General features: G+C 45.0%; 1 protein-coding gene across 3 annotated transcripts in view; it reads left to right on the plus strand.

Moving 5' to 3' along the window:
• The window catches only part of znf827 (zinc finger protein 827), a 113,189-nt gene that overhangs the window by 65,460 nt on the left and 35,327 nt on the right, over positions 1 to 12,402 (plus strand). For all 3 annotated transcript variants that reach the window (XM_085276559.1, XM_085276560.1, XM_085276561.1), the window contains 3 exons: positions 374 to 546; positions 771 to 1,266; positions 8,708 to 8,986. In XM_085276559.1, the coding sequence (XP_085132685.1) occupies positions 374 to 546; positions 771 to 1,266; positions 8,708 to 8,986 (948 nt within the window). The remainder of the gene's footprint in view (positions 1 to 373; positions 547 to 770; positions 1,267 to 8,707; positions 8,987 to 12,402) is intronic.

Below are 12,402 nucleotides of genomic sequence, written 5' to 3' on the forward strand. Positions count from 1 at the left end.
AAAGCGGATGAAGATGGATGGATGGATGGATGGATGGATGGACTTTTGGCACGCTTGCTTTACAGTAACTATCCATCCATTCGCTTCCGCTTATCCTTTTCAGGGTCACGGGGGTGCTGGAGCCTATCCCAGCTGTCATAGGGCAGGAGGCGGGCTACACCCTGGACAGGTCGCCAGTTTGTCGCAGGGCTAACACACAGAGACAGACAACCATTCGCACTCACAATACTCACTTACAGTAACTAAATGCTTCGTTTAGCTAGTGCATATTCATTCATCAAAGTCCATCAACATCTTGGGACTGGATCTTGCCTCTAAAAAAAAAAATAAATAACAGAAAAATAAGAATAATAATTCTTTGGTTCCCATCAAGGCTCTCCTGAGGATGGTGGCAAACCATTCCAGTGTCCTGTGTGTGGCCTGGTCATCAAACGCAAGAGCTACTGGAAGAGACACATGGTCATCCACACAGGCTTGAAAAGCCATCAGTGTCCGCTGTGTCCCTTCCGCTGTGCTCGCAAAGACAATCTCAAGTCCCACATGAAGGTTGGATTTTATTTTTCTCCTCTCTGATCTGATCCCCTTACATGTCGTGTTTGATCACTATTTAAATGTTTCCATTTCTCTTTTGCATGATTTAATACTGTTGCGGCTCACAAAGAAATGTAGAAATAAAGCAAAAGATGTCCTAAAGCTGTCTTCCTGGCACCATGCAGTGCTGGAGATAAGGAGGGGTTTGACACTTAAACCTGTCCCCATTTTTTTCCCAGGTACATCAGCACCAGGACCGGGGTGAGACGTTTCAGTGCGAACTCTGTCCCTTTACCTCCTCCCGTCACTTCAGCCTGAAGCTTCACATGCGCTGCCACCAGCACTTCCCACGCACAGACGTCAAGGTGAAAGAGGAGATCACCACCGACACGGAGGGCGAGGGCTCCCTGATGGGTGACGGCAGTTCCGCAGACATGAGAGCAACGGAGGTGTCCCCGCTGCACTCGGACGCTCAGCAGCAGACGTCCCCTCCAGTCGAGGCGTCCTCCAATCACATCCACATCAAGGAGGAGCCACAAGAGCGAGACCTGTCCGTGCTCTCCCCCTTCAGCATCTGCAGGGACCGTGCCAGCAGCAGCGCCAACTCCCTGGACCTACCCGGAGTAGGGGTCGGAGTCGGCGTCAGATCCAGCCCCAGCGCTCCGACCACAGCCTCCTTATTCAGCCCTGACATCACTACCAAAACGGCCACTGACCTGCTTATGAAGCTTTCAGGTTAGCATAGATTTATTTTTTCCTACGTTAAACAAAAGCTTTTTTTTTATAGTGCAGTCTTTACAGTGCTGCATTTAGTTAACGCTGTGCAGAAACGCATAGAAAAGCAGCTCACACAGACGCAGCGGTGGTGTAACTCCTGTAATCCATAATTGCTTTGTTTATTGTGCCGCTTTCTCAGCTTGACTTTTTAAACTCGACTCACTGCAGTTGCACTTTCATCAAGAGTTTTTCAGTTCTTCCAAACTCTCATATGAAGACATCGGCACTGATCTCCAGCTAGATGTTGTCTCCCCTTTGCCTTAAGTTTTGTTTTGATTCTTCATTGTCACCAGAAATAACATTCGTAAGAAGTGTAAACACTTTTTTATGCTTATTGTCTCAGGTCAAGGCTGCAGAATGTCTCTGAGCTGTTTTATTTTTATTTATTTTTTATTTTAAATGGCTTATAAAAACAACGAGAACGTAAAATGTCTATTAGTTCAAACATGCGGGGAATAGAGAGTTTTAGCTTTTGACAGCAGCACGTACACCAACGCATCTCAGGCTTCTTTTTTAAATTTTATTTTATGGGCATTAACATTAGAAAACATTTAAAATTCCCATTGGTGTCATTCTTTAAACGGTGAAAAGAAACGTAACAGTTCAGACTATGTGCATCTAGTCGCACTGCACAGATGGGTTTTGGCATATGTGACTGAGCTCTTTAACTTATTGAGCACAGAAAAGGTGGTGTCATAATGCCACATGTATTCAAAGTAATTTCAACTATACTAAAGGAATTCAAACCTTTTAATCATAGTATACTGTAGTGTCTTATACATCATACATACATCATCCATTCATGATTTGTTTGTGTACCATACATTGTGGTACCCACACGACAATAGTGGTTTCTGATCCAGGTTTTGGCCTAACGTGTTCTTGCTTGTGCATAGGTATTTGTTATATATACTCTGTATTGCTATTGAAAACATAATGTAGTGAACTGATACAGCATCTTAAAATATTCCAGTAACATCAGTTTAAAAAAAAAAAAACAAACCCTAGCACAGATGACGCTGAGATAAACACGGGAAGGTGAGATCTGGGCTTTAAATCCATATTCAACAGCTGACACATTTCAATGATTGATACACAGAGTTTATGCATAAGTGAGAAACTGTTGGGCTCAACACATCTAGCTCATTTACTCACATCCTCCTTCTGCCCAATTCACTGCATGGGGCTAAGACTGCTCAGAAAGCCTTTTCTGAGCTTTTCCTGTCTCTTCTGTTTTTTGTTGTTGTTGCTTATGAATTGAGGACCCTGTCGGTAATGACTCAAAACATCTAACATAAATTGCTGGTAATCGGGCAAAGCGCATCCCACTGTACGCACAACCAGGGTTGGTAGCAGCAGAATGGAATATATACAGGAAATTGACTTATGTGCCACTGTGACGCTCTTAATGCTTTATCTACTAGGAGTAACCCTTGATGCTCTTTCCTGAACTGAGTGGTTTCTGTCATATTTCGGTCATGTGACTGGGTTTGTATCACCTACCCTTGGGAAAACCTGGAAATTGTCTTTATAGATGTACACAGAGGTGTCAAAACCCATCATTGCTGGTACGAGGGAGGTCGTCCAGTGTGGTATTTATGGGGGAAAGGGCAGAACCTTAAATCCAATAGCATAAAACATGCAGTTCATGCAAACATGCATGTTCTTAGTTAGTCTAATTTTTGGAAATTGCAGTTATTTTTACATATCAATACCCAAGTAAAGGTTCAGTTTTAAAATCATTTATCCAGTCAAACATAAATGCAGTATGATGGGGTGTTTTTTTTTTTTTTTTTTGTTGGTAAAATTGACACTTGGTAATGCCCGGTGGCACGTCTTTAGCTCTGTGCAGCTGGGCACTGATTAATTCCGCAAAAGCAGTCAGGGACTAAATGATTTGCTCAAGGGTACCTCGTCAATAGTGGTCAAGGAATTTATTTTCTCACCGGCATCTTGTCAGTTGTCACGGTTGGTGACTAATTGTAGATTCCTGGCGTCTTCCTCCTGCTTTTCCTTGCACGTGTTGTTATTATTACTGACAAATTCAATTCCAAATTAGCCAAAGGGATAAACTGAATATTTACCCAAGCGGACTTAAAGATTGTCGTCTAAAATAGAAGACTTCATATTGGCTGCTCTTGATAGGAAGTTTGTCCTTTCCTTCTTTATTTTCCTAAGCCAGCTATGATACTGCACTTTCTTGAACAAACTTAACAAACACGCTGTTCCCAGCCGTACGTGGCCCGACCCATGTTTAGATGCATTTCACTGTGTTGCAGAAAATATCAAAAGATGAGCTTGGAGAAGATGGCAAGATTGATGGAAAAAGGTTGACCGGGGTTCAGCGCCAGGGTCGAGGCGACGACTGCCACTCTTCCTCTTAATACTGTGTAATTAGATTGAGATCTTGAGAGTAAGGATGGGAGGGGAAAAAAACCCTGGGAACATTAGATTAATTAAAAATTTATGCATAATTCATAATTAAAAAGGAATTCATAATTTGAAATGATTAGCGCCCTCAGCGCCATCCTGTGACCCCGCCAGGATGCACGGGGACTCGGCTCGGCTTAGTTAACTCCCGCTCGATCTTGCACGCCCCGGCTCCACATGGATGCCCCCTGGGTGCCAGTTGCGCTTCACTCCCAGACTGCACAATCAAGCCCAGGCAACTCCCAGAGGAGCCAAGATGGCTCCCTGCAATGTCAGCCCAGTGTCAAGTGGCGGACATCTTAGTCGGGGCATCATTCAAGGAGAGTGAGGCAGGATATAAAAAGACAGGACGAGAGGATGTTGAACTTGAATGCGTGATGATGGGCTTTAATGAATACCACTTCTTTGATCACAAAGTTCTCTCCCTTTGTTGGGGGGCGGAGTTAAAGAAAGGAGGGTTATGAAAGTGGAAAGAAGTGGGCTCAGATCTTTATGAGACTTACCCATGCCAAGGAGCAGCCAGGAAAGGAGAGGTGAGGAAGTTCCTCCTGGGACCTCTAGACTCCATTTCTTTTGACCTCCCTGCCAACCCAGATTGAGTGCGTACACGAGCAGCTCATCCCTCCTGCTTTTACACCGCTGTCTCAGTGCCTCGATCCCACAAGGCCCTATGGAGGCGGGGGCGGGGTATTAAAAAGCTGCAGAGGGAAAAATTTAAAAAAAAGAAAAACGGGGAGAAAAATGAGACAGATAAAGTGACAGCAAGCAAAGGCGGAGGGAGTAAAAAGCAAAGAGGGAGTTGCATTGAGTTCCCCAGGCATAAAAAGCCAGTGAACTCTCAGTGACCTCTGACATAATAAGCATATCTCTTTTTTTTTGGGGGGGGGGGTGGCTGCCCTGCTTTCCGTTGAGTGTTATACTGATACCCTTTGATTTTTATCCTTGCACACTGACACAACCGTTAGCTATCCGGTGTGATCCACATTTTGATTCAGAGATGAAAGCCACAGAGGCACTTTGAAATGCACAGCCCCTACCCTGTGCCCAGTGGACCCCGAGTTAATAATGACAGCGGGCACTGCACACCCTCCGAACACCCCCTCCACTCCCACCCCGCTGTGGTGACACAGGCACAACGTGCTTGACCCTGGCTGGGTGTGAATAATTGGTGTGCGGGGGGGTTTATAGGAGGTGTTGCATCTGTCATGATGCTTCTGCAGTTGTCTTATTTATGCGTTTCCTGGGAGAGCGACTCCCATGTGGTGCTTGGGTACAGTAATGTGACGCAAAAGCAGAATTTAGACTTGTAAAACATGCCATTTGTGTGTCATCCTAGCAGGAGATCGAGGTTTTTTGTGTGTATTTATGCATATTGAAGGAAAAAAGTATGCAGGAAAGATTCTGTAAGCCATTTTTTTGGGAACTTCTCATGACAGAGTCTTTTTGATTCCCTTCTTTTAAGAATGTCTAGATTTAATCGTATGTGTCCCCTGCTTTCCAGCTCTGCATGAGCAGATACAGGCAGGTCTTTTGTGTGTGACCTCTGGTCCATACATCCCCACTGCAGCCATCAGTATCACTGTCCGGTGTCTAGCACACTGTCAGCTTTTGTTGGGTTCTCAACCTGCCCCATGTAGCCCTGTGCTTTTTTTTTTCTTCCTCCTCTTCTCTGAAGAAAAAAAAAAAAAAAAACAGCAGCCAATTGTCAGAGGGGGAGCAGGCCGGCGTGACAGAGGTGGAAAGCTAATGAAGTTATTTGACGGCAGCCCTGGCCACGGAGCTAGAGGTGAGGTGGAGTGGACAAGCGCCTGGCAGTGAGACAGATGAGGCTCAAGAGAGAAGCGTAGCGAGGGGGAGAGAAACGGGCAGGAGAACGGCGATGGAAGTAGCGTTGGTGGCAGGTGTCAGAAGGGTGTGATAACACGGAGACAAACTGATAGCATCGTCAAACCTGAGCTAGAACCAGCGCAGGGAGCTGACACTGGACATTGGTGCGCACATGCACAGACACACACACAGTCACGAAACTCACATAAGCGAAGCCCAGTCACCCAGAGATGCCCATCTCCTCCGCGAATCTGTGCTCACTTCACAGAATGATCTGCCAGGGACTGGATGCTCATGATGCTATTGTGATTGTGAATTTTGACAGACAAAAGGCCAAAAGTGTAAGCTTGGTGGTGTTGTTGGCCGAATAGTTCCTGTTGGTGCTCTGCGCTGCCTTTTTTTTTTTTTTTTTTTTTTTTTTTTTTTTGTTCTTGAGCCATCAGCTCAGAGGAGTAAAAAACAAAAAACTTGCCTACTGGATTAGGCTACTAAATTATTCATTGGGATCTGTAACATAGATTCTGAGTGGAAATGCGCTCTATTTATAGCAATCCAAAAGGTCACAGGAGTGGTGTGACTTTGTGTGTGAGTGCATGTCCTGGAGTTGTTTTTGTTCTCATGAGGCCGCCGAGGAGAAGGATTCGAGAATCCGAGCTTGCGTTTAGTATTTATTTGTCAGTGGTTTAAGCGCAGCGACTGCCCGGGGTTTGAACGCAGCATGACGAAGCAAACGGCAACACAAAGTATGGTTAAATGTGAGTTTTTGTTTAATCTGTGTTTGTAAGGCGCTGACCAAGTGTGCTGTCCCTGTCTGATCCGACATGGCCCAACACGCTTCTAATTAGAGGACGTCCTTCCAGGTGCTGACCAGGTTATACTTAGCCTGCCCGCTGACATCTGACAGCATGACATTTCCAGCTGGTGCCATGTGCGACCCTGCGCCACTGCCCCCCTGAACTTGAAGGTCATCGCCCCACCCCCATGTCCCCCTCCCCTCCCTGCTGCTGCTCACCCTGTTCCTTCTCAGCCTCTTGAACTGCAAGCCCAGCCCTGCCATTGTGTGGCACTGTGGCATCACAACATCACATGGGTGGTCAGAACGCCAGCACCTGTCCCCTTTCCCTGCCCTGTATCCCCTGTCCCTGAGCCCTCTATCCCTCCGGCATAGATCATCATTAATCAGAGGGGCCGGGGCCAGCGCAGATTGATGATGTGGGCAGGGGGCGGCAGGCCTGTGGCGGTTAGAGATGTTAGGTGAGACGATCGGGTGAGGAGCGGAGCAGATCTCTGCTGGGGCCAGAGGAGACTGGACAGCAGTCTGTCCAAGAGTGATAGCCTCTCTTATAGCCATGCTCTGTGTGTGTTTGTGTGTGTGTTGCAGATTGAGTGTCCATGCTAGGATGTACAAGCTGTTTCAAACTGTACAAGTGTCAGGGGTTGTGCCAGTAGATGTGAAGATGTGTTTGTCGCTGCACCACTTGACATTAGCACAGTCAAACAGTATTAGCATTCAAATGGAAAAATGGAAAGCCAAATTTGGTGTGGCTAATTATGAAGTTGAACTAGTGATACCTGCATAGCTCCTTAGCAGGTACTCAACCGTGGTGTCTGCTGGAGCGCTCGCAAATTGATTTATTGCAGATTGCAGTGATGTCCTTCTACAAATGAGTCATGTTGCTATGGGGTAAAAATAACATTACCGGTATATACCAACTTTATTTTTGTAACTTCTGTCATGTTTGGTTATCATAGCAACGAAGCTGCTTCTTGACTCGCATATGAATTTGCCCCACATCACAATGCCACTATTGCAGATAGTGTTCACAAGTCACATGGGCTGATCTCTTTAGATTTTGAATAAACAAGATCAAAGAGCATGTAAACTCGGCTTTTTCACTTCATGCAACAGCGGGGGAATTTGATCCTTTAATACGTCCAATTAAGTCCAGAAGGCTTTGTAAGTTTTCAAGTTATTGTGTCCTCATAAATCAAACGAATATTGTGCAGTGCATTTTTGAATCATTTGACATAGTTAAAAAAAAGAAGAAGAACAAAACTATATTTGGAAATGAAAATGGCTCTAGTGACATAAAAAGGTTCAGTGAGGGATCTAGAGGAAGTGGTTTTTAATTTTGTGGCCAAACAGTGTGACTTAAATTTAAGTAACTGAAGTTTTGTGACATTGCACAATAATCTATTTGTTAAAAAAGTCCTCAGTACTCGCGTTCTTTCTGAAAAATGGTATAGTGCACCTGCACTTAATTGGTAGACAGTGGTATCCTTTAACCTTCTGTTCCCACAGCCCTGTATTAAACAGACGTGACGTGTCTTTCCACTAACAGTATGGTATATTTTTGGCAATATTTTTAGCTCTTCTTTTTTGTATGTGTTAAAGCAGTTTTTATTTCAACCATTTTTCTGAGCCATAACCTGTAAAAACCTTCGCTTTAGCACAGGGAGTAGTGGAATGTGCTCAGAGACACAAAGAGAGGCGCTTGCCCTGCTGTTCTTTTCTTGGCGGCTATCGGAAGTTGCTCCATGTCTAATTATTAATTATTCATCTAAGGCGGATTAGATGTGGCCCAGTTTCTCTTGAAGATGACTTTAGAGCAGAGGGATCCATGTGACAGTTCAATCCCTAACCTAGGCTACACACAGCAAAGATGGCAGATAAGACTTCGGCTGATTGCTATCAGAACTGCTGGAATTATTTCATGTCCAATTATTTCATGTCCCCTCATGAAGGGGATTCAGATGATGTCAAATGCAAAAGGAAACGAGGAATCCAGACTTAAGGTTGAGAATAATATGCACAGAAATGAATGGGTTGGGGAGAGGGAAAGGCTCTGTGAGGTAGAAAAGAAAGAGAGGAGGAATTCTGAATTTGTTGTGGATACCCTTAAGACGAAATGAGATCATAAGATTGCGCCCTGGGTTTTTCCCCCCATATCGCGCCAACTGTTGGCCAGTATGACCTGTGATATCCCATTGTGGAAAATGTTGTCATTCATTTGTTTTTTTTACATTTTCACAGTGCTGCGTAAGTGACTTCAGCTTATGAAATGCATGTCAGGTGTTTTGGTCATGGCCTTCTTTGGATAATCACTTTTCCCTCTGATCTCTTTCGTCTTCTTGACTCCAGCGGCCAATCAGAGGGAGACACTCAAATCTCCGTTCCAACTGAAGGAAGAGCCCAAAGTGGAGGAAGCACTGAGCCCGAGACCATCCTCCCAGTCCCAGAGCCAGATCCAGCCAAGCTTCCCTACGACTTTCAGCCCAGACGGGCCAACGGTGGCTGCAGCAGCCACAGATCGCCCAGGGTCGCTGAAACCAAGAGAAGGAAGCCCCATGGCTAAGAACAGCTTGCTGAGCCAGGATATCAACGTTAAGGTCGCCTCTGAGCTGCTGATTAAGCTTTCAGGTAGACTATCTGCTTATCTATAGAACTGTAGAAATGCAAAATGAGCTTTATAGCTCTCAGATCGGTCTTTGCAACAATTGGCACAGTTCTGTGCCCTTAAATCTATGCAAAACACTAACTCTGTGGTCTTCAATATATATTTTGAATTCTTGCACTGTATTTCGTGAGTTTCAACAAAGCAGTTTCTGCAAACATACATATCTAAAAGAACGGTCACCACTGCAAGTAGTTCTAGGAAAGAACAGGTCACGCACTGTTATCTTGTTATTTATTGTACCATTTGGCTGTTTATGTTCCAGATCAGCTTGGAGGTTAGATGTAGGCCAAAGGTTAAGACGCTGACTGACATAAAACCCAAGCTAAAACTGAGGAGAGTATTACGGACCTGCAGGGGGATAATTGTCTTTGTTTTTTTGAAGCTTCTGTTTCACTTTTATTTTGTTTAGTGTCTTCTGCTCTGATGTCCCCCAAAACAAGGCCAGCAAATGGCAAATTATATAATATTATATAACCTTGCTTGCATTGTTGAACTTAAACTCAACCCTGACTTGCTCCTTGTTCCATGTCAGGCAGTTTAAGAGCAAGAGTTTTGACATGAACCACGTCTCAACCTGTGCGGACCGCTCTGACATCATGCATTGCAGCATGATTTAGCCTTTGCCTCTTCTGGTTCCCTGCCCAAGGAAGCAGAAGATGCAAACCTGATTCCTTCTTTCGGAGTGTGTGCGCTGCTGCTTCTGCGCTTAGCATTACATAAATGCAATCATTGTTTTCAACGTACTATACGGTTTGTATCACGGGCTAAATAAAGTGTTAGAGCAGGTGCTTTTTTTAAACCTGCATCAGAATCTCTACTGAATGCCAGGTCCGGTTCAAGTGTGTTATGGACAGGTGTTTGTCCACTGTGGGCTGCTGGAGTGCGTCTCTCAGGCAGTCAGGAATGAAACAGGCTGAAGTATGCACCGAAACAGCTAGCTTTTCCAACTACATATGAGCAGAGTGATTCTTTCCTTATTGATTGCTTAATTGCAGTGCTCACATTATGTGTACAGCGCAATTGTTTTTCCTTTACAAGTATAAGAGGAAGACAGGCGGTGCAATCATAAAACGTACAGTGTGGCACACTCGTGCAAGTATGCATCCACACAAAGAAAACAAATGGCTGTCTGACGGTGGCGCAGTGGGGTGTTGCTCCATCCGTGGCTCTTCATCCTGTGCCAGTACGTGCACGCTTGACAGACACCCTCACACACACCGGTTGCCATTGTTCTCTCTGGGTCGACTGGTGTTCACAGTGACTCATGCTGGCTGGGAGCTCTGTGATAGTACACGTGTGCTGCTCCAGTGCCTGCCCCCAGGTCACGTTTCCGTGTGTGTGCATGTCTTTGCAGAAGACAGGGATTACATGATTGGCCCGTGAGTGTAAACAGAGAAATTGAGACAATGCTTATGGGCTTTATATAATTCCTTCACTGTACTCCCTCTACCTGTGCTCTTTGTTTCATCACTGCTCTTTCCCGTCCCTGTGCTGACGTTATCCTGACAGTTTATTTGGGCTTCAAGCGGCATGACCAGCATTTATCCCCTCCCGTTACTTACACTAGCTCTGCAAGGTTGACCTAGGTTAGGGAAAGATGCTGCAGCGTTCATCCGTCCGCTGGCTCCCTCTGCCCCCTCACACAGTCCTCGGAGCGCAGTGCCGTCCATTGCCATGGCAACAGTGGGGGCGGTAGATGGAGAGGGCTGTCTAGAGTGACAGCCTTGACAAGAGTCTGGACCCTCAAATGACCCTGGGGGGTGTGGAGGAAGGGAGGAAAAAGATGGTGAGGAGGAGGAGGGGAGGGAAGCGGGTAAAGGTCATTGCCGTTACAGTCACGTGTGATTACGATCATGAGGTTCAAGGGCATCTGCACTGTAACCTTTCTCTGTCCCTCGTTAAAGGTCAGGCCAAGTACACAATAAGCCAGTGAGGGTACTCGGAATAAGGAAAACGCATCGGTATTTTAGGTTAAAACATCCTTGTCTGTCTGTTAAAGTGTTTATTTCCACATACTTGTATGTCAGTACAGCAAATGGACACAGCCTAATTAAATTTCATCTGCTCGGCTTTCCTCGACCATGGCATTGGACAGTCAGAGCAAGTAGGGTTGTCATCATTACTGCCCATTGTGCTGTAACATAAGTTGCATCATCCCTTTAACTAGGTCACATCTTCTCTTCGCGCTCTCTCTCCCTCTTCCTCTCTCATCCTTATCAAACATTTGTTGGTCGTATATAGTCGCCTTGCTAGTGCTACCTCCCCCACATCTGTTTAAAAACCAGGCTGCTGGTGTCTGGGGGCTAATTACGCCAGGCTAAATAGTCCCTGGCGCCAGCGGCTAACGTGTCCTAGCAGATGGGCACTGGTGTTGCAGGGCAAGGGGAACATGGCGTCACAGGACGGGAGGGGGAGAAAAGGGGGGGCGATGTAGGGCCCTAGGTGGTGCCCTGGCAGACTGGCATCGTGTGGGTAACAGCCGTGCCTCCCACTCACCATCCAGCCACCCTCACCATAGGTGTGAAATCACACTGTACTCACTTAACTCTTTTTTTTTTTTTTTTCTTAGGAACAGGCCTTGCATCTCCGAGGACATTTTACGGGCCCTCTCCCCTCTCTAGTGCTCGTTACTTTGCTAATAAAAGTTGCATTAAGCAATTTTGACCACTAAGGAGCAGAAAGATTTAGAGCGAGCAGTTGACAGCAACACCCTTTTAACATATGAGGTTAGTTTTATTGTTGTTGTTATAGAAAGCCAGACTGTATGCACTCACTCTGCAGGAAAAGGGACAAATGCATCACACTGGAGCCTGTTCCGATGTCCATTCAATTTTAGCTATTAATATTTGCTGGCAATTCCCCTGGTTTGGTGGTCCACCTCTTTGATAGAGGGGTCGCTGTGATTTTAAAAGCTGTAAGGTTGGGCTTTTTCATCTGTGTAGCAGTATCAATTAACTGAATGTTAAATAATAAAAAAGAAGCCTTTTCAGCTTTTTTCCAGTAGTAGCGGCAGATCTAATTCATTGATAATTAACAGTCAGCTTCACCTGGCTTCCTAATTAATGGACTTGACACGATTATCTCAAATGCAGCAGCTACAATAACATGATAATGTTTAACCACAAATGTGGAACTTAAAGAAGGTTGTGGATTTGTTTACCTGGAAGAAATCATTTTTCAGTGATAAAATATTTCAACTATGGTTTTGTGGAAACGAACAAACAGTTCATTATTTTATTTTTTTTTAATCCAATGAAAATCTCATTTTGACAAGCAAGCTTTTTATCCTCTTTGATTACATACATGGATACAGCTCACAAAGGACTTTTTCCGTTTTTCCTCTTTAACTAAAATGTCAACAGATGTTTTTTTCTGCAGA

This window comes from Mchenga conophoros, linkage group LG6, assembly GCF_057382185.1.
Source record: "Mchenga conophoros isolate Kocher_MC1m ecotype Shallow Benthic linkage group LG6, M_conophoros_male_GT1.1, whole genome shotgun sequence".
Taxonomy (NCBI): domain Eukaryota; kingdom Metazoa; phylum Chordata; class Actinopteri; order Cichliformes; family Cichlidae; genus Mchenga; species Mchenga conophoros.